The 26147-nt window shown below is 43.6% G+C and overlaps 1 protein-coding gene across 2 annotated transcripts in view; it reads left to right on the top strand.

The window, feature by feature from the left end:
* LOC138569646 (uncharacterized) overlaps window positions 1–26147 on the top strand; it is a 1436407-nt gene that overhangs the window by 167978 nt on the left and 1242282 nt on the right. For both annotated transcript variants that reach the window (XM_069647797.1, XM_069647798.1), the window contains exon 8: window positions 14905–15032. In XM_069647797.1, coding sequence (XP_069503898.1) covers window positions 14905–15032 — 128 coding nt within the window. The remainder of the gene's footprint in view (window positions 1–14904; window positions 15033–26147) is intronic.

The raw sequence follows: 26147 nt of genomic DNA on the forward strand, positions 1-26147 counted from the left end.
CTGTGGAGCCCGTCCTCTGAAGATGGGAACTAGTGTTTTGTGATCAGTTACGTATTGAAATCTATGTCTATGCGTCAACAGATGAAAGTGCTTGATCCCCAGCCCGCTCCATTCAATTTCAATGCTTTTATCAGGAAATGTAAATTCCATTTAGCATACACAGGTAACAACACAATAAATGCAACACAATAAAAGACCACTTCAGCACTACATACTTGTCACAAAAAGACATTTTACAATTCATAAGCCTAAACTCTATTTATTTCTAATAATAACAAACACAGCTGTTATGAACTGATTTAATATCCAAGTAGTCACCCTATCTCATAAATAACAGATATACAAGTGTGGGTCTCAACTGATTGAAGCCGCTGTTCTTAACAGTGGGTTCATCCGAGCTTTGATATCCTTAGACCTAGGAGAAAAGGTTACATGGATTGCAATTTTCATTGCTTCTGGGCAGCAGGGGAAAGTACACTCTTAATATTCACTGCCTTGCCACTTTGCCAGGAACATATTTATATGCAACAAGTTAAATCTTATACACACTCGAAGAAAGTGTTGGCGATTTGCATAACACCATTCTAAATAACATTGCTGCATATGAAGCGTTGGATGGCTTTAGCATTTCTATTTCATCATGTCTTCACACCCTTTTTTCAAGTAGCATTCGTGTTGCCGCAGCCCAAGCTTAGGAAATTATCGTTTTAGGTTCTTCATACATCTAGAAGCTGTTTTATTTTTTTACATGTGCTAACCAGGTAATATGCTCTTTCAGAAAATATCCCATCTGTAATGATGGCCCTGGATTGAGATACTTGATGATTTGCCAAGTTGCTAATCATGAAAGTAGAGGAGCAATACCACATGCATCTTCTATGTACTCTAGACCAATCTCTGTGTGTGTCACATATTCTGAGGTGCACAATGGGAGCTCAAATAATGTGTGGGAAAAGGTATTTTCTATTATCTGTATGAGGCCTGGGACATTTTACGCCAGATATAGAAAACAATTTAAAAAGCCTTAGCTTCATGAGATCTTAAAACTGGTGGAGCCTTTAAGTGGTTGCTCAATCTTAGTCTTCCTATTACTTTTTTTGTGCTGAGGGTTGCAAGTTTATGCACATGAATAATCTCTCTACCTTTCTGCATAAAGCACCATCCCAGATCTGACTTTCTGAAACCTGGTTATTGTCAACAAATAACATCCCACATTTCTAATGACCTTTGCCTATTAGAAGAATTGATAGTTTTGCACTGTTGATTTTCATTTCCCTCTCAGTCATGAATGCTGAACAGATATATATTAAAATGTGCAATGCCCAAAGCAGCAGCATCCAAATAAGATAGAAGAGGAAGTCTACTATTTCCTATGCAGCTTTATTTAAGAAAAGCTCAGGATCAAATATTTGGAACTTGAAATGGTTGTGATGCAGAAACAATCCCTACACGATAATCATGAATTAGAATCTAGAACACCTCAATCAAAATCCCTATTGGGAAGGGAAAAGAAGACAGTAAACATTCAGGCTGCACAAACAATTATATAACCATCAGTGACTAAGCAACCTTATGAAAATACCCTTTAGGGATCAATTTGAGGGTACATGCAGATGGACGGGGTCCACCCACTTTTTTCAGACAGTGGACACAGTCCCTCGAGAAATATTGAACGTCCTGTATGAATTTATAAATTAAAGTCAACCAAGGGGATCAAACCAAACTCATCACACTTGCAGGCCAGACACTTCCCCACTGCACTATATAGCTTGATGAAAAACAACAAACAGCCGAAGGTCAAATGTCCCATTTCAGTACTGTGAGTTCCAGGGAAAACATTTGTATTGGTTCTTGGAGTTTAAAACATGCACACTTTTTTAACGTTTTCCAAAACACTATTTGAAGAAAATATCCTTTTTTGTGTGTGTTGATTTTATAAAAAGCAAATGCCATTCGTCCTGTGCAATTTGGGTGGTTATGCGAAGCCAATTTAATGAAATGTGCATATTTCACCCTAATATGCTAATTTCTGGTGACATCACATCCCATTGCGTTTGTTGATGAGCCCCCCACATTCATTTTTAGGACTTGACCCCAGTGTAGAGGTTACCAAACAGCCACCCAATGGTGCAAATAATCAACAAACACATGATATAGACCTAAGTGTGGGCAAGAATAACATGGGTTACATCTTATGCACAGAATTCTAAGTAGCATGGCACACCATTCATGTGAACATTTAAAATTATAGGGGCAAGGACACAGCCTTGGTGTAAACCCCTAGTGGTTAAACAGGCTGGCATACTTTTCCCGTTATGTATAACTACCCCTTCTGTGTCGGAATGGAAAGTGATTGCAAGTTCTACTAAAGCTTCTGGTTTCCCCAGCTCTTTGAGGATTAATCAGAGCTTTTTCCGAGCCACCATATTAAAAGCTGTAGAAAGGTCCATGAATGCCATATAAACCATCTCCTTTTTTAAAGTGATATATTGCTTGGACACTAACATACGATTAAGAGCTTGGTTAGAAGCACCAATGACCTCCCTATGACCTCCCTACATCTCAACTGGGTATCCTGCATTATATAATTATTATTCTGTGATTCCTGTAAATGGGTGTGAAGTAGGCATCCGACATTTTGTAGGAAGCATCCAAGAGTGAAATATAATGCAAGAGACAGGCCGACCCTTGTTCCCCTTCTTACACCTTGGGACAGTTACTACACGTTTCCAACTGATAGGAAATTGGTTTGTTAAGGATACTACATTAAAAACATTACATACAATGACAATATTGGATTTAAATACGTCTGATGGAATTGCATCTAGGCCTGGACATTTAATGTGAGGTTTGCATAAAAGTGACACTTACCTTTAGCTCTCATAGTTACTTCTTCCCATATATGTTTAGTAATTTCATGTTTCCTGAGATTCTTCGCCTCCTTATAAGCCTTTCTCTTTCCCATAATTAGACTATTGCTCCTTTCTGGTTCACCTGTTCCTGCCACAGGGCATTTCCTGTCCCAATTCAGGTGTTTTGAAACCACCCCTTTCTTGTTGCTACCCGCTTCTTATTGATTTCCTTTGTAAAGAAAGGTATCACCAGCAATACAAGGTTTTCAAAGTTGTTAAGTAAGATCACGGATTTTAGTTCATCCACTAAACAAACACATATCTCTGCCCTGCTTCCCTAACAACCAGTTCCTGCAACTCCTTCTGAATGCCATCACTCTTCCTGACTCCCCTTCTATTAGTAGATGGTTCACCTTCCAAATAGTAATCTCTCATCGTCTCCTTAAAATGTATTACGGTCCATAGAGGCTGATGAACACTTTCTGGTTGGAAATGATGCTTATGTCCTTCACAAGCTTCTAGTGATGTGCCTAGATGAAGAAACAGCCAATCGTTGATCCAACTCCATTTCCTCTGTTTGTTTAGTTTCCCGGGGTATCTCAATTAGTACAGCCATTGACTACTATCAGCCCATTGTCTAATAGAAAGATGTAAAAGGCGGAGGTATGTTTGCCAGTGGCATTATAGCAATGAATGTTGTTTAATGGAGGATTTTAGGCATTGGACAGATGCAGTGATACAACATGGTGGGACTCGATCTCTCTTCTTTTAGGTGATTACGAAATGTATCATTCCCGTGAATTCGGCCCTCTTAAATTTTACATTTCTTTTGCCTGATATGAAATTAAGCCGCTGTGATGAATCCAGCAAAATCATCACGAAAACCCTGGTATGAGCCTCTTCATGTGGCCAGGGGCAGGCAGCCATTACCTCATCCTGATCCTGGGGCCAGTATTATGAGGGAGGATCACATGCGAGGAGACCTATATCAGGAGGAAGGGGTAATTCCTTTGACTTGTGATCCCTCTATTCTACCTGAACCACTGATGGCATATTGTAAAGCAGAGCCAAACAATGTAATTGCTATTCACATACCATATCCAAGCTCCGATTACATTCAGTTCAAAAATCAATCACAACTAAAGAGATAGCAAAGAGCCAAAACCACTATGGATTTCAAGATCCCTAATGCTTGTGGTACTGGGATGAGGAAGAAGGACCAAGAGTTAATGAAGATTGAAGGTGCTACTAAAAGGAATGTGTGCTAGAGTTGTTGGAAGTCCCAGCACCTGAACGGGACATTTAAACCTGGGAATGAGCCACAGTTTGGGGAAGCTGGAGAAGGAGTAGCAGAGGCAGAAGCAGTCAGGAGAGACACCGAAGCGGTTAAAGTTCAAGATGGAGTGCGAACGCCAGCTGTAGCCAACGTGGGAAGAGGAGTGCGGCTTTGCAGAGTGCACACAGCAGGAAGTGGAGTCATGGTCAGCAGCAGGGAGAGAAGCCCATCTATGCAGGAGATGTGTTCCTGTCCAGACGCAAACAACTCTGAAGTGCTGGAGGATGCAGCGATCCCACAGAGCAGGTGGAGCTCCAGAGAAGGGCTGTGCCGTCGATGGAGCAATGGGAGAGGTGTCAACCAGACTACTGGTCTACAGAGGGTCAGCTGTAGCAGCAAGGAGTGACGCAGAGATGCTGAGCAAAGTCAGTGAGTCGGCCTGCAAGAGAAGGTAGCCCTGGGGTGCTCCACGCAGAACATTTCCGAATATCAGACAATTTTGAATACCGAGCAAATAGAATAAGAAGGCAAAAAGGGTGCAATTCTCCTTTCATGAGACGTCAACTTGGGGAAATTCGTAACCCACATTGCCAACAGCCAAGAGACCATAACGAGGTGAGGGCAGAAAGAGTGCAATTTTCCTTTTATGAGATGTCCAAATGGAGAAACCTGTAATCCACATTGCCAGAAACCAAGAGGCTATAACAAACAGGCAGAAGAGCAACACCAGTGCAATTCTTCTTTCTTGAGATGCCAGTTTGGGTAAATCTGCCACCCATATTGCAAACAGTTTAACAACTTTAAAGATAGGCAATCATTGTTTAACCCACCTCACATAGGATACTGGTGTGGAGAGCCTTGGAACATGCATTGCCACTAACAGAGAAGAACAGATTGTAGTAGTAGGAGATTGAATTCTGGACGTTGATTATCAGGAAAGAAACAGTGGATCAGAAGATATGTGGTGATGATAGAAAAAGGTGTTATGAAAAGAAATTGTTGATTATTAGCATCCTGACAAACTACTGCATTATAAAAGACAGTGGGCCTCATTACGAGTTTGGAGGTGGCCATGCCATTTCTAGCGGCATGGCTACCTCCAAACTCGGGTCCGGGTCCCGCAAAAGGGGACTTAACGGGCCATTCCAACCTTGGAGGGCCAGGTAATTCCCTTTTGCGGGACCCATACCCGGTATTTCCCCATTCCCTTTGAGCCCCCATAGGGCACCACACTCGTAATGAGGCCCTAGGTCATCTTTCTTTAGTTTGCTAGGTAGGAACATTCTCGCTAGGATAGGGACAGGTAGGCATTTACCTCACCTCTCTTTAAGTTTAATAAAATGGCAAACATTGAGAAGAATACAACTTTGTGCCCGTCTCTCAGTTCTGACCCCTGACACCACTCAGTCTAGAAAACTCCAAATACCAGAATTCCCGCAAAAGGAGTGTTTCCTAATCCTTTATAAACGATCTCTACTTGACTAAGTCTACTTTGGGGAGTATTCCTGCCACATTCCATGAAAGACAGTCTAGCATACTGAAGCTATTAGGATTTGGTTCATCAGTTATATTCATTGCAGGCTCCACATAAGGTAATAGCTGGTTCTCTACTAAATGAATAGGCACGAGCAATGTGATATGTTCAGCTTGCTTGAGCTTAGAGGAGAGTCAGTCCATCTCATCCATTCCAGTTGAAAGAATAAACCTATTAGATACTTCAACTGCGTTAAATTGATGCAGGGTTTTATCTCCAAGGGTATGCGTGTCTTTTATCTTTGCAAACCATTGAAGGAATGTTGACCACTTTGATTCTTAGAATTAGTATCAAATTCATGTGGATCCCATATTGTAATTTTTGTTTAAAAACAAGGGCTCAGAGTATAATTCCATTGCCATTTATGTTCTGGTTTAAATTTGATTGTAGATGTCTCTGCACTACGGCAACAGCTTTACATGCATGACAATGCAATCCCCCAAAAGTTTATTTTTCCCTTCTTCCCATTCACAGTGTTCTTCTTTCTGTCAGAAAGGATGAAGGGTTTATAGGGGTAATATTCCTAGTATTTGCGATATCTGTATGTGCGAGGAAGCACAGGAGCCCCCCTCGCACAGACATGCAGTTCCACAGCCAGCATTTCCAATGAGCTATGCAAGGCTGGCGAATCAAACACCCCCAGCCTTGCATGGCTCCTTGAGCCTGTGCGGCTGAGGACCTTAACTATCAAAGGGAAACAGTTTTAACAGTTCTGCCAGCCCAGGAGCACTTCCTCAGCTGGAAAAAGCAGCTGAGGGAGCACTCAGTGTTTCACTGGGTTGGCTCCTCGGCTCCTTGAGAATGTGTGAGGGGGCCACTGGGTTGATGCCCCCTCGCCCATTATGGATGAGCCACCCCTGCCCAGGGGTCACCCTCCTGTCCCACTTTACCTTTCCTCCCAATTCTTTTACCATTTTTTTTTATTTTTACATTTCAGGCTGGGGTCTCGCGCCCACCCCAGGAATGAGTCCAAGACAGACATTTTGCAAAGCTGTTAGGACAACTACATACCTGGTTTGCTCCCACCATAAGGCTGTCAGGACTATACTGCACGGATGATCCCTCATAAGGGTGAAACCAGGTATGTAGTTGTCCTGACAGCCTTGCAAAATGTCTGTTTTCCTGGAGAAAAGGTTTGCATTTGTGCTGATGTGCATACCCACAATGCCTTGTTGTTGTAGCTCAGAAATGGAGGGGAACTTCCAGCGATGGATCCTAGGGGCGCTGTGGAGTGTGTGACTCATTCAAATGGATTTCCTACTTTCACATTTTACGTGAAAGGGTTTTTTTAAACCTTTTTAACCCCACATTATGGTTACAGATAAAACCGAAAAACCTCAGAAATTTGCCAGTTATGTTAAGCTAAGCAACCACAACTCGCGCCACCACCGTGCACTGCTAAGACTAACACCCAGGACATCAAAGGACAGGAAGAGGCCCCAAGGTGGGCGGCCAGACAGAGAGAGGCTTTGAGTCTGGTTAGCCGCTGATGTGGGAGAGTGCGACAGGCTAAAGAGGAGAGCTTAGTCGTGGCTCAGTTACTGTTGATGTACTAGTAACTAGGTCTGTGGTGACCTTCTGTGGGGGCTTGTGTGTGCAGTGTAACGTGGTAGGAGATCTTCAGGGGGAGTTGGTTTGGTGGGGGAAAGGAGAAGGCCTTACAAGTCAAAACAACCTGCAACCCTGCACTCCTACCACTAGCCATTTGCAGACACGTCCCATGTCTCTAGCTCCCAATGCCACCCACCCCCCTTTCTCTCTGTCTCAAATAGATACATTGTACCCCCTAAGGAACAAAACAAGCATCTGCAAGTTGGCAAATGAGGGAAAGTGTTGGTTTGAAAACTCAGACATTGCCAAAGCCTGCTAAGGCTTATAGGAGGCAAGAGTTTAAGGTTCAGTGAAAGTGCAGCTTAGAATTTGAGGACCCCACTCACGCATTTCACCTTCCTTAATATGAGGGATGACTCAAACCTACATGCTCAGGTGCCATGCTCAGTTGTCTGCTGGGATTTTTGCCAATCGAGGGCAGGGCAAGGCATTTGCTGGGTATGGGTCACGGCAGGGGCCAGATTCCCTGCTCCTTTTGGCCAGAGTTCTACCCTGCTTTCTCCCACAAGCCCCAAACTCTTCTCACTCAGTCAGTCCAAGAAATGAACTCCTGCTACTAACAGCCACAACTCCCCTGGTTTTGATGCAGCACCAGGCCTTTGGTAGCAGAGTGATGTTGTAACCCTGCAGGGGATTCTTTACAATGAAACGAGGGACAGAAAGAAATTGAAGGTTGAGGGTGGATTCCTATAAAAAAACAAAAGTGCAGCACCTTGTCCTAAATAAAGAGCACTGGGAGGTGGAACAGCTGCAGGATAGTGAAGAGCAGTGTGTTGGCAGTGACAGACAGGTGTTTTGGGGGCTGGAGATATGATGGACTAGACTGCAATATCGAGTTTGCTGTCTCTCTGGCCACTTTCCAGCAAAGGGTCTCGGGGGAATTTCTTAACTTTTCTTTAGTAGTTGGTCGCATTGGCCTAGAGATGTATTGGCAGTTGTTGACAGAGGAATCCCACAGGGTTATTCAGAAAATGTCTATTGGGACCTTTTGTATAAATCTTCTTTTACTTTCTTTTCCCCAAACTCTTCTCCCGTTGGCCCTCCATCTGTATTTTCTTGGCATCCTAATCTCTGCTGCATATGAGATCTAAAGAAGACTCCATGACAGCGATCCCTATTTTGTTATGTCAGTGTTACTGGGTCAATAAACCTTTTTGATCGTAATTACTAGTTCAAGTTGGACTGCAGGCTAGGCTACAAGGATATTGCATTTTCAACCGTATTAATATAAAGGCCAATATCCCTGGCTGCTTTTAATAAGCATTAATAATGTATTGGATTAAGAGACTCTTCCTTGAATAAGTTGGATCTTGAATGTTGCCCTAATTGTAAATAGATATTAGCATCCCTCAATTTGAAAAGGTAAAAATGTATTGTTGCATTGCTGATATTATAAATTAATATTTAATCTACTCTGTATTCGTCTGTTCTGTCAAACTGTAAAGTAAAGTGCAGTAATCTTCTACCCTCTCTAGCAGCAAAACAATAACATTTTGTAACATCATCTTTTTATGACAGGTACAGTAAACTGTGTAAAACCTGAAGGTGTCTCCCTGGCTAGTCCCCAGCGATCTGTTATCCAGGTGGCTAGGCCGCGGCCATCGCTATTGGATCCAGTTCCTGGGGGTGGACCAGTGAGGGAGGATACCTGTATGAGTGGTCCTCGGGGAGTAGAAGTGGCACAGTGACAGGGTGAGATGCGGTATCTCCCTTCTGGTAACATCTTTCCCCCCACCTACCACGTAGGATACTCAAACACTCTACCCCCTCCCTTTTCCAACCCAAACACTTTCACACATCACAAAAGATGACGGACAAACACCAAAGCCGTTTACCTGACATGTCCCAACACAAGGGTCAGGCAAAGTCAGGTACTTGACCAGGATAACACACACCCGACAGCCCTTTTCCCTCCCCACAGGGCTAAAAGGTGGAGCACGAGAGCACAATGTGAGCAAAGCAGACCGCATAACGAGAAAGCTATCCAAGCACAGCAGTTCAAGAGGAGGAGAAAAGCAGCGAGAAGCGAAAGACTGACAAGGAGAGAAGCTACCTTGCCCTTTCCAACCCAGATCCGCGAGACCTCCGTGGAAGGAATCGTAAGACCGTGAACAATTGCCCAAGTGTGTTGCAGCAGAACTCAACGGTACACAGAGTATACCTACGCTGATAAGCAGGACAGAGGGAGACGCCTGCTACCGTTGTACCGGCCTTGACTCCAGCTATACTGAAAAGCCGAGCATTTCATCACAGCTGGTGAGTTGAGGGGGAACCGATAAAGAAACCAAACTGTGTTGAATGAAAGCCACAAAGTGGCAAATAAGGAAAAGTTCAAAGAAATATCAAGGGAAAATCAGCTGCAGATGGGTCCGGCACCACGTTGGTGCTCATTCGAGAGACTCTGGTTAATCCCATATTTTGTAGAAGCTACTGATACCACAGAGCCGAAGGAGAGTTGCAAAGAGAGGTCAAAGTGGCCATACAGGGTCTTGCAAAATCCTCTGTACAGTCGAACTGTGGTCAAAGTGGGCGGGAGCGGTTGGGAGCAGTGCTCCTCTAATTTTATTAATGAAGTTTTACTTTTCCTATAATTTAATTTTATTTTAAAAAGAAACCGTTCTGAAATTGTTTCATTTTCAAATAAAAGTGTAGGAAGAAGTTGAAATTTGCACTTTCAGTGCACTGCACTGAATGATCCCTAAAACAGCAGGTGCATGTGCTTGGGGTTTGTATTGTTCGTGGGAGAGTGGTGTGTCAATAGGATTTGTGGGGCACGGGGCAGGCCAGTAGGTTCCACTATTTCTTTTCATACACTTTGACCAATGGTCGAAGGCCTTTGACCGGCAAACGACTAGAAACAAAGGAAATAAAGGAACTGTAAAATTGGCAAGAGTGAACCCGACAGCAGATGCCCACAGAACAGGACGAAGTTTAAAGTCCCAATGGACAGTGTGCTCACAAAGGTGAACCCGACAGAGGGATGTCCACAGTGAGCTGTTCAAAAAGACATTAAAACTCCTGAACGTAACAGGGGGAAGCATTCGTGAAAAGCTGTAGTGAACCTGACAGAGGGAGTCTGAGATTCGAGAAGGATCTGAGTCCAGAAGAGGTGGACCTAGGGGTGAAGGCATCACCCAACGTACATTTGAAAGGAACTTTTTGTCTGTTATTTTTGGAGCCTATCAGGTCCTCAGAGGCAAGAGAATTTTTGTAGAAAAGAAACTTAACTACCGACGGCCCTGACACCTAAAGTGGAACTTTTGTCTCGTGCTGGGAAAGCTCAAGCGTGTGCCTTGCTCAGGAGTCCCACCTTGTCCTGTGCTCAAAACGTGGGGAAGGGAGACCGCCGGCTACCACACCCTGACTTATCATTTGTGAACACTTATTTTCTTCTTGTGAATCTTATCCCACACTCTTTTAGTATTTAGTTGTAAGGATTGGCAATCGTTTTTTTTTTTTTAGAATAGGCCCTTTTTATTTGACAAGACGCGACTAGGGCTTCCTTATTTTTCATTTTGATGGTGGTAGCTTGCTCCCATCTCAGATTTAGGTTTAGATTAGGTGTTTTTCCAACCTACCTATTCAGTTTAATAAACATCCTTGAACTGTGATCACGTGTGTCTGTGTAGTCTTGATTCAAAAATTAGGGCTCCTGGTTGGGAGCCTATTCTACCCAGGAGGGTTAGTAGGGAACAATCAGTACAATTGAATAGGTTCAAGAAAAATAGGTGCTGTCAGAATACTCCTGTTTTTTTGTCACCCTCTGAATAAAGAAAGAATACACATTTTCAAACTGTTGTAGATTCAATCTTATTCTTTATCTAAAGTTGTACAGTTCAATATAAAATGGACGCTCCAGAGTTAATATCAAAAAAAGGGGGTCATTGACCTGAAGTACAGAAAATATTTACATCACACGGAGCCAAAAGTTTTTCGGTAAAACAACCATTTTGTGTGCGCAAAACAAAATCAAATTCAAATTTCATTTGTCATGAAGTTCACATGAAAATAGCAAACATATAGACAGTTGGACATTTACAACATCACTTAAATATTTCAACAAAAACAAGCCATTTTCTTTGTGTAAAGCAGCATGAATATACTGCAGTTGGGGATGGTGCGTCTACACCACAGTGTTTCAGCCGTTTCTAGGTGGGCTTAATATGGTATACGGCCTTCATCAGGACGGGGGTCTGTACTGTATGATGTCTGCGCTGCAGGGGGAATGGAGACAGTTGTCAGGGGAGTATTCATGCACCGATTATTTAAAGAAGAATGAATAATGTGCTGTGCAGTATTGAAAACACACACAGCTTACCTATGGGTGTATTAATTCCAAAGGTTCTGTTATTTGAAAGTTGTATAAGCCACAAGGGCTTATCTCTGTCTGATCCTATTGTGAAAATACAGAAAGAAAGGGGTTTCTTATTGGTATGAAGATCACCTTAGAAGGGATCGGAAACAACTCGGTTTTGGCGGGCACTATTTTCATAACACAGACTCTTACCTCTCAGCTGGAGGTGAAATTTCACTTTTAAATGAGCCTAGTTTCTCTTTTCTTTCAAGTAGCCCCGCGGACAAAAACCTAAATGGAACGAGAATATCCAATTAGTGTTTTATCGCACTAAGGGCACCTCAATGGTTCTGAATGTCTGCCGAGTGCGGGCAGAATGGCCTTACCTGTCAGGGTGCAGGACCTGCTCGCAGTCTACCGCTGTAGCATATGAACCGCTGAGTCATTCTACGATTCACAGAGACCTGGATGAGGCGTTAGTAACGCTGTTGCAAGGACTCCATGATCATTTATACGGCGGCCATCTTAGGTGGGGTTGGGTTGCCACTAATTGTAAAAACGAGTGATAACTTTCCATCAATTGCTCGGATTGTAAAAAGAAAGAATTTACATGGATCCCCATGTCTCTGGGATCCAAACGTGTGATTTAGCCACTGTGTTTAGTAAAGGTTGCTATTTAGTGTTTAGTCTTGATACTATGTCTTCCTCACAGTAGACAAATGCAATGTGCAATTTACAAAGATGCAAATACCAATGTATGAGACAATGTGCGTAAATGTGATATACGATGATCAAAAATACAATTTAATGTATAACAGAATTCAGTTGAAAAAAATACTCTCAATATTAAGCAGCTATTCAGTAGCTGTTATGAGGTCACCAGAAGTAAATCAATATTCACCATGAATGTTAGTAAGATGCAAAAAAGGCAAGACTTAGAAACTATAGGCCCGTTTCATGGCATTTTTTGCACTGTCACGTTTCAGCAGTGCAAATTCCCTTTGCACTGTGCAAATAATTCCATGAATCAGGCCCTGTAGATGTAAATATATACAAGTACTTTTAGGTAAAACATAATAGCGATTGGTCAATACGCCAGTACCCAAGGAAGCTTATGTATAGCGGCTCCAAGCCCCCCTGACACCTCCGTTTCCACACGTATGGGGTTCAGTGTGCCTACTGTTGGGGACAACCCCAAATCCTTGGCCCCACCGATCACTACAATCAACACAGTTCTATTCATGCAACACCCTTCACTGTTGCTTGGGATAAGAATGCAACCAGCAATAGGCGCAGCCTAAAGTGCTGCAGCAATAAACTATAAGGTGGCTTGATGATCAGCATTATACTTTAATATCCAACCTATACTTGAGGCCTATCAAGCTGCTAGAGCCAATGATAGAGTTAACATCGAGCAACGCAGAATACTGCTGCACAAAATCCAAAATGATTCATTTGCCATGAAATGAGGTCAGCATCTTAGAAGCCAGAAATTGGTGCTCGACCTATGCTCGTTCAATTCACCTGATTTTACCAGCTGCAAAATCCCCCGGCTCACTACACTTAAAATGGTGAAGTTCGGATGAATGGAAATGATAAAACAAGACGATGGATAAATCAGTGGATAGGAATTACCACCAACTGACGACTCTTCGATTGCTCAAACGGCTGCAGCCTAGACGTGGCACCTGCTGACGCACTGCAACGCGTAGGCAATGGGTTCAAGGGCTTGCAGCTGTAGCCTCTGGGTCCTAGTGCCCAAGCTACTGCTACATTGCTGTCATGCATGTTGAGGCATTGCAGCATGCAGATCAGGGGTGTACGGGCTTGTAGCTATTCTTTTTGGGACCTAGTGTCCACAGGACAGCCACTCCCTGTGTCTTGCTGCGCAAAGTGCCTCTGTGTTGATGTCTCACCTCTCGAGCAGACACTCTCTTAGCTTTGTGGATGGACTGCAATGCTTGCATATGCAACTTTATGACATTTCCCTAGTCGGTATGCCTTCATGAAGACAACACTGTTTCGGCCGGGGTGGGCTTTAATGATCATTTCTGTGTTCTTGATGTCTGTGAATGCACTTATGATGTTAGCTTTAAGGGTACCCTTAGTCTTTGCAATGGCCTTCTTGTGGTTCTACGTTAGATGTCAAATTGGTCATTATGGTGAACTGGCTTAAATTGCCCTTTTTCGACTCCATATTTTCTTGATAAATTGCTTTTTTTCAATGTTTTTGTTGCAAATAAGACTTCATCCTGATACCCTGCAGATTGTGTTGGAGGCACTTCTTTGATGTCTTTCGTTTTCTTTGGATTGGCTCTGGTGCCTTTTTTTCTGATGCTGTATCCAAAGGACTCCAGTCAGTCCTTGAAATTCTCACGCTTTTCTCACTGTTAGACCACTGTCCTCCAGCCGCTGTCGTATCATTCTTGAGCTTGGCAGGAGTTCTGCATCTATCCAGGAGTGCACCAGTGCGTCATGGCCCAGCTTGATTCAATTATGATGGTCATTTAGTGGGCATCATTATTTAAAGACATCTGTGGTAGATTAGGCGACGAGTTCAGGTGCCGGTAACTTTGAAGCCATGGGATTCCTTGCTCTGCTTTAGCTGGTGGTAGCCTGCATTAAGAACCAGTTCCAAGAATAATAGGTTGCTTCCTGAAAGGTCTGCGAGGTTATTAGCAATTAAATGTTCGGGTTTCCTATGGTACCTGATACTCAACTATAGTGCTGCAACTGCCACACTATTATATATGCATCAAATCCAAGTGCACTTTGTGTCTGTGGCAGCTTCTTTCACAGAAGTTTGATTGTTTTTTATTTATAGGTTAACACGCTTAATACCTGAGTTTGGTTTTTAAGCACGGATCCGAGTCTTCCAAGAGCAGCACGTTGTCCCTGTGCTATCCTACATTCACAACCAACGCCCTATATCACAGTGGGGGAAATTATTATTACCCGACAAGTCAAAGGAAAAGAGGGGACCTCTTACACAATTGATGACATACTTTTGAACTATGAAAAACAGCCCTTCTTTAGAAAAATCTCGGAATATAATCACTGAATTGCTTTGTTGATGCCATTTACAGGAAATGTCCTTTCTTCAACAATTGTTTATTGCACCTATACAGTATTTTTGTAAGAACCGGGTACTTTAAGGAGAGCCACTTCATTGCGATCGACCTGGGTATCTTTACACAGCAAAGTTGATTGAAGTTGGAGCGCAAGGCATGCGAAATTGTTCTTTAAATGGGTTAGCACTATTTGGGCAGAACCTAAGGTAATTATCACTTTAGAGGTTAAACTGAAATTAAATGGTTGCCAACTTCTCTATTTGCAGTGGATTCAAAGGACCTCTTCAGCAGTAATTTGCTTTACGAAAAGGAGCTCATTGTGTCCAAGTCCCAGGGAGAAGACGTGATGGAAACCGTCAGGAAGCTTTGCCTTGCTCCCGGCATGAACTCTGCGGTAAGACGGCTAAAGCTTTCTCCTCTTGGGCTTGCCATTGAATTAATTAGGAGCGCCGTGAGAGCGGGCTAATCCCCATGATCTCATTAATTGATCTATTAGACCACAGCACAACCTTCAGGGTGGTCTTTTGCAACTCAGCCTCCCAAGTCTTCTGTTTATTTAGATGCTGGTGGCATTTAAAGGTTTTCGGATACAGTCACCAATTCCAAAATTCCATTGAGAATCACCATTTCACCCCAACCATTGAGAGAAAATGTTGACCAAGAGAATATTTTTATATGTCAGGATAGGGCATACACAGAGGAAAAAAGGGTGTGGGGTATTAAATAGGTAGAAGTGGAGAGTGTTTGAAAGTGGGGAGGGCGAATGGGTGTGATCCCCCGCCTCCCTGATTTTAAAAAAAAGGCAAACAATTTCAATTAAAAAAAGGGAATCGTAATGACGCGCAAATAGACCATTCTCACTGAAGGGTAATTCCAATTTATGACATATAGCTCAAAAGCGTATTTGTTGAGCTAACAATTTGCATACTTGTTGGGTATTTTGAAAACGTACTTCAGGTACATGTTTGGATCAATGTATAATAGGTCGTAAACAGTGAAGTATCAGGGCAATACCGAACGTAAAATCTATGTCTGATACATGTGTAAAAGCATTTTGGCAATGAGTGTATAATTACTAATTATTGTGTAAATTACACATCTCTATTCGGCTCTGGGGTCCTTCTCTACATAATGTGTAATTAGCAAGTTCCCCATCTGGCAAATGACTATCACAAACTATGGAGTCGCCCCACATCAGCCGTTTTCACTCTGTGTCTTAAATATTTTATTTTTTTGTAATCAATGAAAAGGGCCGAAAAGCCCAAATGCGTGGTACACAGAGCAAGGGCCAATGCACAGTTTTTAGTGGACGCAGCCGATTTGGATTCCCTCGTCAACACTGCGTGCTCACTCATTTTGAATAGAATGACACTGGAATCAGTAGCTAAGTGACCAGCAGTGACTCATTAGGAAACTGTTGTTGCAGTTTTGTTGCATGTTATGCACCCATTCATCAATAGTGGATGAGTAGCTGGCAAGTCTGGTGTTATATGAGACACATGCCATAAATACATACACAGATGCTGAAATCAAAGGATGGACTGACTTTGCTAAAACAATGACTATTCCAATGAGCGACTATTGTTGGTTGATTGATAGGGGCATCCCGCTTCAAGTTGCACTTTATGTTTATAAGTGAACGTTGAAGGACAGCGACGTTCCTAGCGGGCCGGCATACGGGCCTCATGGTCTAAGGGTAATTGCAGAAAGTGGTTGCACACAAAACAGGATACAGACACAGTCCTAGTTATAGTCACAATAGCTTTGCTTGGTATGTGTGTGCTTCACCTTGCTACTGTTTTAGGAAACGTTCTAAACTTGAGGTGGTCGCATTGAGTTCTTAATTCAGAAATGAGGAAATGCTAGGGCTCCGGCCATTACCTTGGGTGGCCCTTTGTATCTTTGAGGGTCTGAGTGCCCATTTTGTGGGGAGTACTGGGTGAACAGTTTGCGGACCTAACATTGTACCTGCCACTTGACCAATCAGCATGTATGTATTTATTGTGCATTTGTTGAGCAGTGGCAGCGGATGGCTTTTTTAATTGGCGGGGGCATGCATATTTCCCATGAAAATGTGAAAGTAACCAAGCGTAGCGAGGAAGCCCAAACCAACCAGAGGGGGTGGGGGAATCACATTTGAACATTTTGGTCAAAAGCCACACAGTTTACATTTGGTTTCGTAGGGTAACAAATGAAAAGATCCAATAAATGCAAGTCACCAACAGTGCACAGAACATTTTTCCAACTCCTTTTGACTCTGCCCACGATATATGCCAGTATAAAAGCATTTGGTATACAGTGATTCCAACGAATTGACAATAACGAATCACCTTTATAACGAAACAAAAATTATGAAAAAATATCGAATTTATTGTTTAAAGTATATATGGGTGTAAGGGGACAGGTTTAAAAGGGGTGGGGAGGAGATTTGGGGCAGGGTAATAAAGCTAGAGAAACTGTGGGCTTGACGGGGGAACCCCCAAATTAAAAAAACAAAAAGAAATGCAATATTGTTTCGTTATTAGTATAGAAGTATTCGCTATTTGTTGATTTGTTAAAATCACATGGAACCAAGCATTTGTATGCTGGCTGTGTTCATACATGTCCATGCACGATGTACCTGTACGTACCAGAATTACTATAAAAGAACATGCTCAGTTGGCTATTCCAGTACAAAATGTCATACTGCATTTAGAAAATAAAGATAAAACCAATGTAGTATAGTCTAGCCACATATTAACACTCATATTTAGTTTACCCTTGATGTAGAGTAAACATGCCAAGCCACAGGATGAAAATGTGAGCAGACTGACTTCAGCAATATAGACCCACCTGCTCACATAACAACAATTATGTTTGCTTTAACCATGACGCCCTGCCAAAAATGACATGCCAGTGCCACCGAAGAAAACATTACCAGATTGGCTGCAGCAATACAGGCCAGTCTAGCCACGTAACACCATATATCATGCATACATTATAAGTGTTGTTAAGTGGCTTAACTAGACTGCATTACTGCAGCTGGTGTGATTACATTTTCTGCCTCTGCCATGGCATGTTTACTGGACATCATGGTTAAAGCAAACATGATAAGTGTTATTATGTAGCTAAACTGGTTTACATTGCTGCAGCCAGTCTGGTTAGGTAGTATGACTCTGGCATGGCATGTGGCACTGAGCATCATGTTAAAGCAAACAGGTTAAGTGTTATTAATTGGGTAGACTGGCTTATGTTGCTGCAGCCAGTCTGTTATGGAATTTGTTTACTGGGCCTCAAGGTTAACCCAAACATGATAAGTCAACATTGTTTGCTTTAAGTTGGATGCCCAGTAAAAAATGCCATGCCTGAGTCAGAAAAAGTAACTACACTGGCTGCAACATCGGTAGACCATTCTAGCCACATAACAACTCCTGCCATGTTTTCATCAACCATGATGACCAGCAAAAGAAATCCATGCACGAGGCATAAAAAAGTAACCAGACTGGCTGCAGCATGAAAACATTTGCTGAAACACTTGTGTATAGGCGTGTTATAAATGCCATAGCATATCATATCATTACATGGCTAGACTGGATTGAATTGCTGCAGCCAGTCTGGTTCCACTTTATGCCCCTGGCATGGCATTTGTTTACTAGGCATCATGGTTAAAGCAAACACGAAATCATGCCCCATCAGCTCTGAATGTAGAGGCAGGTGCAGGAGAGCCCCCTCGCACATTCAGAGCTGCAGTAGCCCATCCTGCATCCCCATAGGCCATGCTATGTTGGGAAAGCAAAGCGGAATTGGCCTTGCATAGCCCATTGGACATGCGTGCTGCGTTGTGAACTGTCAAATGGAATCCGTGTGTCCCTTTGATAGTTCAAGCCAACCCAGAAGCACTCTCTCAGCTGCTTCTTGTAGCTGAGGGAGCACTTAGTGTTTTCACTGGGCTTGCTTGGCAGCTTGTCCAAAATGAGTGGGCCGGCGCCCCCTTCAGCCATTAGGGGGAAGCCGCTGCAGATATTAAGCCTCATTACACGGTAGGCGCTAAGGGTTTACCGGCACCGGTGCCGGTAATCCCTTAGCGCCCTACTACGAGGTCCCTCAGCGGGTCCCGTCCTTAACGCCTGGTCTGACCAAATTGCGGTACCGTTATTAGTTCCTTCCCCATTCCCATTGAGCCCTATGTGGGCTCTATGGGAATGGGGGATGGTATTTGGCATGGGGACTTACCGGGTCCTCCAGGGTCGGAATGACCTGGTAAGTCCCCATACTGCCTACCCGGACCCGGTATGCTTTAAGGGAAGTAGCCATGCCGCTAATAGAGGAATGGTTACCTCCTACCATGTAATGAAGCCCATTGTGTTTTTGTAACGCGCCAACCACCGACTATGCCATTTTATAGAACCTTCTGAACAAGGGGATAGGGTTTGGGAAAACTGATCATTCCCAGGTTCAAGGCATTGCGCACCCTTCAATCATGGGAGGGTTGCGTGGCATGACATTTAAGCAGAACTTGCTGGTAAATTGCGTAGACTTTACTGCGATCAAAGAGCGGCATTCTCCATTGGCCATGCACTACAAAATCAAGAACTAGAAAAGGGAGTTTTAAATGCATGAACAGCAACTTCTGTTTCATAGCTTTCAGCTCCATAAAGAATCCCCTTTCGTAGCGTTTGCGGCTTTTGTGGTATAGTCCTCTAGCCAACAATGTCCTGCCCCCAAAGGACTTAGGCGGCTTTCGATGAAACCACAGTAAACTACTACTGCCCACTAAGTTTACTGTTGTCCTAGTGGGGAGTTAGAGAGCTTCTGCATATGCGGCTGCCAACCCAAAACAGTGAAAACATGAATGTGTCAAGAGATTGGAACATGAATGTGTCAAGAGATTGACATCCACACTCATGACACAAGGAGTTAAGGACTTCCGCTGTCTTCATATAGCAACACAATGAAAATATAACAGCTCAGTAAGTAATGTATACATAAGAGGATCAAATAAATGAGGCAATCATAATAATGTCCCATTGCAGCACAGGGACAATGATTATGCATTCACGATTAAGTGGTAGAGCTCTCACGTTTCCCTATGCCATCAGTCAGATGTCACACAGTCCAGTTTCTTTTCTTGGAATTCAGGTAGCTGCAGATGCATCATGGGGGAACATTGAGAGCTCTGCAGTGTGTGCTGACATCTTGTATTCCCTCTCACCGAATTAAGTAGCAAGTGCTACTGTATGAGTTATAGATGTATTTATTTTTTTTTTTTAAATGAGGACGTTCCCGGCATGTGTTTTGGACCTACTTCTTTCTCAAGGCAGGTCAGCATTTCTGAAGATGGCTTGCAAAACCTTTGTAGACTTAAGGAAGATTAAATATGGTAACCTGGACGATGGTACAACCCTAAATTGAGATGATGCACCAGTGCTCAAACGCATTAAGAACAGAAAAACAAGGTTGATGGTACACCCCTTACAGAAGTACTCAGCCGTTTGTGCCGCTACAATCTGACACTGCAAACAGAATCTCTAAATGTGTTCCTCTTAAACTCTTTACCGGCTTTGTGTCATTTTCTAATAAACAATAAAGGTATTTCTTTCGTTGTCTACTGAATTGGGATTAATAGAGCTGGCATACACTTGAGAAAAACTAGCACGTTTCAGTCAGCCTTCGGATGACCTAATCTGAGTTTTCTATAGCGGCGGGAACCTCCTTCTCTACTTGATACCCATAGTGTCATGGGGCTGCCAAGGTAGCCTTCTTTCCACCCATTGCAGGGGGACCATATGGACCTCTGTGCCTGTGAGGGTGCCACACTGCCCCGTTTGCCCAGGAGAGTTAGTCCTGAGTCATTCCTAAATGGAAATGGTTGGGTGGACAGGAGCATGGGCAGTCCAATCATTTTTCTAAGACACCCGGCTAGAGAGGGATTATGTTATGCAGTTCCACTCCACTCAAGCGTTTTCACCAAGTAGTAAACTGTATCATCGAGCCAGGAGGGTGATAAAAATTATAGATTTATAGACTGAGGGAGGGATCATTATGGCAGAATAATGACCAACCACCAAGTTATGGTTCAAGGTGAAGAGTACTTAAATAGGAAAAATGTGTTTGTAAATAAGGCCCATGTTCCGATTCCCAAAAGATTGCATTGGAGCAAATTAGGAGATGGATATGAGCCTCTCAGGTTTGGTCCTGTTTTGTTTAACTGGATTCACAAAGCCTAATTCCGGAGAAAACCTGTAGATGCCTGGAACATCACTGAGATGCCCATATGCAAATCCGCTTCAAGAAGGTTTGCTCAGACCTTCTAAGAGATGCTTCATGGCATCCACCGAATTGCTCCAGTTTTAAGATTTCTGAATTAGGCATAAGGCAGCATGTTCACATCTGAGATGCTTATGGCTATCCCCCCATTTGCTCCAGTTTTAAGATTTCTGAATTAGGCATAAGGCAGCATGTTCACATCTGAGATGCTCATGGCTATCCCCCCATTAGCTCCAGTTTTAAGATTTCTGAATTAGGAATAAGGGGGAATGTTCACATCTGAGATGCTCATGGCTATCCCCCCATTAGCTCCAGTTTTAAGATTTCTGAATTAGGCATAAGGCAGCATGTTCACATCTGAGATGCTCATGGCTATCCCCCCATTAGCTCCAGTTTTAAGATTTCTGAATTAGGAATAAGGGGGAATGTTCACATCTGAGATGCTCATGGCTATCCCCCCATTTGCTCCAGTTTTAAGATTTCTGAATTAGGCATAAGGCAGCATGTTCACATCTGAGATGCTCATGGCCATTCCCCGATTTGCTCCAGTTTTAAGATTTCTGAATTAGGCGTAAGGCAGCATGTTCACATCTGAGATGCTCATGGCTATCCCCCCATTTGCTCCAGTTTTAAGATTTCTGAATTACGCGTAAGGCGGCATGTTCACATCTGAGATGCTTATGGCTATCCCCCCATTTGCTCCAGTTTTAAGATTTCTGAATTAGGCATAAGGCGGCATGTTCACATCTGAGATGCTCATGGCTATCCCCCCATTTGCTCTAGTTTTAAGATTTCTGAATTAGGCATAAGGCGGCATGTTCACACCTGAGATGCTTATGGCTATCCCCCCATTTGCTCGAGTTTTAAGATTTCTGAATTACGCGTAAGGCGGCATGTTCACATCTGAGATGCTCATGGCTATCCCCCCATTTGCTCCAGTTTTAAGATTTCTGAATTACGCGTAAAGCGGCATGTTCACATCTGAGATGCTCATGGCTATCCCCCCATTTGCTCCAGTTTTAAGATTTCTGAATTAGGCATAAGGCAGCATGTTCACATCTGAGATGCTCATGTCTATCCCCCCATTTGCTCCAGTTTTAAGATTTCTGAATTAGGAATAAGGGGGAATGTTCACATCTGAGATGCTCATGGCCATTCCCCGATTTGCTCCAGTTTTAAGATTTCTGAATTAGGCATAAGGCGGCATGTTCACATCTGAGATGCTTATGGCTATCCCCCCATTTGCTCTAGTTTTAAGATTTCTGAATTAGGCATAAGGCGGCATGTTCACATCTGAGATGCTTATGGCTATCCCCCCATTTGCTCCAGTTTTAAGATTTCTGAATTAGGCATAAGGCGGCATGTTCACATCTGAGATGCTCATGGCCATTCCCCGATTTGCTCCAGTTTTAAGATTTCTGAATTAGGCGTAAGGCAGCATGTTCACATCTGAGATGCTTACGGCTATCCCCCCATTTGCTCCAGTTTTAAGATTTCTGAATTACGCGTAAGGCGGCATGTTCACATCTGAGATGCTCATGGCTATCCCCCCATTTGCTCCAGTTTTAAGATTTCTGAATTAGGCATAAGGCGGAATGTTCACATCTGAGATGCTCATGGCTATCCCCCCATTTGCTCCAGTTTTAAGATTTCTGAATTAGGCATAAGGCGGCATGTTCACATCTGAGATGCTTAAGGCTATCCCCCATTTGCTCCAGTTTTAAGAAATCTGAATTAGGCATAAGGCGGCATGTTCACATCTGAGATGCTTATGGCTATCCCCCCATTAGCTCCAGTTTTAAGATTTCTGAATTAGGCATAAGGCGGCATGCTCACAACTGAGATGTTTATGGCTATCCCCCCATTTGCTCCAGTTTTAAGATTTCTGAATTAGGCATAAGGCGGCATGTTCTCATCTGAGATGCTTATGGCTATCCCCCCATTTGCTCCAGTTTTAAGATTTCTGAATTAGGCATAAGGCGGCATGTTCACATCTGAGATGCTCACGGGCGTCTCTCGATTTGGTCCAGCCCACACCTTTTAGAAACCGGCCCACAGACATTTAAGAAACCATGGGCCTCACGCAAAAAAGATAGCAGCTGATATTTGATTTTATTCACAAAGCCTCACACTCGAGCAAATCTAAAGATGCCTGGATCATCTCTGGGATGCCCACCAGAAAATCACTGTAAGTCACTTTTGCATGCCCGCATCTCACAGATACTACAGGCATCACAATATTTGGTTAAAATTTCAAGCTTTGTGAATGAGATATAAATCAGCAGGTGCAAATCTGGAATGCCTATTGCCATCTCCTGATTATCTCAATTGTAAATCATTATACATGGGTAGTACAGCTCAGTGGCAACGCGCTCGTTTTGGAAGCAAGACGACACAGAGCAACACAGGTTCGAATCCCGGGTCCGCTCTTAGAAACCACTTTGGTATTAAGCGCGTTATAAAAATATAATAATTATAATTGTGAATGGGGCACATGGACAGCACCTCGTCAACCTGATCTACAACTATTGCAATAAGTAGTTCTGTGAAATGGGCAGTAAATCACAACATTAAATACGAGACAAGTTGCACATAATTCAGACTAACCTATACCATTACGCAAATCTATTCTCAAAAGACGATTGCACTGATTGCATCACTGCTGAGTCTCTAAATAGGAAGAAAGACTGGCCCACTGGGAATCAGTTGAAAAAGAAAATGGCAATTGTCAGTTGCCTCCAAGGTCTGCAATCCTGCAGGATGCTAATACGGATTAAAACATGCCATAGCCTCCAGGCTTGCCCGGGCCAACTTTAAGTATTCATATTATTCATGGATGAAGAGATGGGGGGCTGACTCTGCCAGCCCTTTCGGTCCTCTTGTGGGTGTCCATCAAGATAAGAATAGCCAGTAGCGTTAGGGATTTAATGCCCCTTTTTCTGCCCGCCCCGCACAATTCTTAGACGAGCGGGTGAGTCAGAGCCAGGAGTTTTGGCAATGTTCATGCGGTTGCTAGGGAGATGGAGGTTTTGGATGTGACGCCGGTCTAGCTCATTCGACTATCGTTGTTACTCTGTGAAACACACTGTTATTTCTCCTAGGAAAGAAAACAAGTAGAAATGAAATAACCTCCCTCTTTTGCATCCATAAAGGATACAAATTTGGGTTGAGTGACAGGTTTATAGATATGTGAACGCATGTCTGTGGACCTCCTAAAGTCACTTGTCATTAGAAATTCTGCATTACTCATGGTCTGAGTATGAGTGGTTACCATTAGGCAACTTGCGGGAGCGGCTACGAGCAGGAGCCTCTTGTACAACGTACATTCCTACAAGGGTCCATTTCAAATCTGATTTTGCGTAGGCCGTGTTTTGAGGCAGGTGTTTAAAAACCACTGACTTGGCTCACTGCCATGCACGCTATACAGGAACTTCCACATTGTGACTGCCCACGCCAGCATTGTACTTCCTCTCCTCCCTTACTGAATGGTAAGGCAGGTATCTGGTCAGTGGACACATACACCTCAAAAGGACACTGGTATTGTGGCCACCTTAAGACGCGCTGCATGTGCACGTCAGCGCTTCTGTTGAATAAAAGGGGTGTCATGCACGGCACATATCCAGGGCACGAGCGGGGCCCGAGACCGGAAGTAACTGTGTCTGTGTTTCATTTGTTTTGGACTCCCCCGATAGTTATATAAGGCTGCCCCCAGGGACCCCAACAATGGTGAAGTTGTGGTCGGGTGCTCAGTAGCCCTCAACCTGTGTATCGGCTCTGTGAACGGATCTGCATTCCGACCGCATATCAGTGGTGCGCTCATTGGCTCTGAGCAGCACGAGGCGAGCGAGCTCTGGTGAACATGTCCCAGCTGCCGCATCCAGAAGGCGCAGCGTGCAGAGAGAAACAAAATATATATATATATAAATAAATTAAGATGAGGTTGGTCTTCCCACTACCATATGAGGCAGTAAATGTTATTGAGCTCCAGGACAGAGTCCATTAAATTTGAGTTTTGAAAGTAGCGTTGGAGGGTTGTAGACACGTCCGGAGTCTCGACTGAGGTTGCGGCTCCACAGGGAGTGCTCGTGTGCCTCTAAGGTGTCCCTGAAGTGGGGACTACGCCCATTGGCTGCCTCACAGGATTGATCGCGAAGAAGGCACTCTGAAAGTGCATAAACACAGTATAGCTGGTGACTCAATCCTTTCTCATTCTGAAGACTGGTCCCTTGGCTGCCAACATGGCAGACATTGTGGAAGGAGCAGACGATGCTGGTAGATTGCAGAGACAGCAAGGGTCATTGGCCCCATTGGTGGATTTTGACATCTCAGGGACTCCCTGAAGCCTGGGTCTCAGGTGGGGGCTGTGGAATGAAAGTTTAGAGATGTATTTTGACACCACAGGCAAATTGAATGATAACGCGTGTACAGTGAGTAAGCAGCCGACAAATCGATTGTTCAAGAAGGGTGCAACGTTCAAAAGGGACAATCGCACTGGAGCTGCATCCAGATGCCCGCAACGTGTGTATGCCCTGCCACACTTGGTGGAGTGACAAGCGAAGGATCGAAGCAACCACTTCAGAAAAGAAGACAAAAGGTTGCACAAGTAGAGCTGGCGAAGCAAGAAGAGGCACAGTCGGCCAGGTGTGTGGGTGAAGAAGAGGTCTTCTTCATTTCCAGTGTACTGGAGATTGACAGAAGAAAAAGAAAACGACAGGCAAAGTACACAGTGCACATTCAAAGCATGGACACCCCTGTTCGCATCGGTAAAGGAGCATCTGTGAATGTGATGACAGTGTCCCATTATAGAGCACTGGGCAGAGCCCCTCCTATGGAGAGCACACAAGTGTGAATTTTTACATTCCGAGGCACTAGACCGCTACAGTTAGAGGGCATATTCATCGCTACCATTCATCACAAAGGGGAGGAAATCAAGGCCAAGTTCTATGTGATCAAGCTGAGCGAAAGACACACTGCAGGGCTGTGTGGCGGCTGAAGCTCTCAAGATTGTGAACTTTGTGTCTGGTGTCTATGTTGAGCATGTTCAGTCCCTGATTGAGCATTTCAGTGCAGTGTTCACCGGCATTGGGATGATGAACGGGGAACCTATTTGTCTACACATAGATGTTATGCTATGTTATGTTACTTTGCATTTATATAGCGCCTTATGTAACGTTGGTATGATCTCAAAGCGCTGGTAGGTTGAACACCCTCGGGAACCGTAGTTCAAGTTAGTTGAAAGAGAGAGGGAGAGTCGTAAGGTGCG

This window comes from Ambystoma mexicanum, chromosome 2q (assembly GCF_040938575.1).
Source record: "Ambystoma mexicanum isolate Mex_15411 chromosome 2q, UKY_AmexF1_1, whole genome shotgun sequence".
NCBI classification, from domain to species: domain Eukaryota; kingdom Metazoa; phylum Chordata; class Amphibia; order Caudata; family Ambystomatidae; genus Ambystoma; species Ambystoma mexicanum.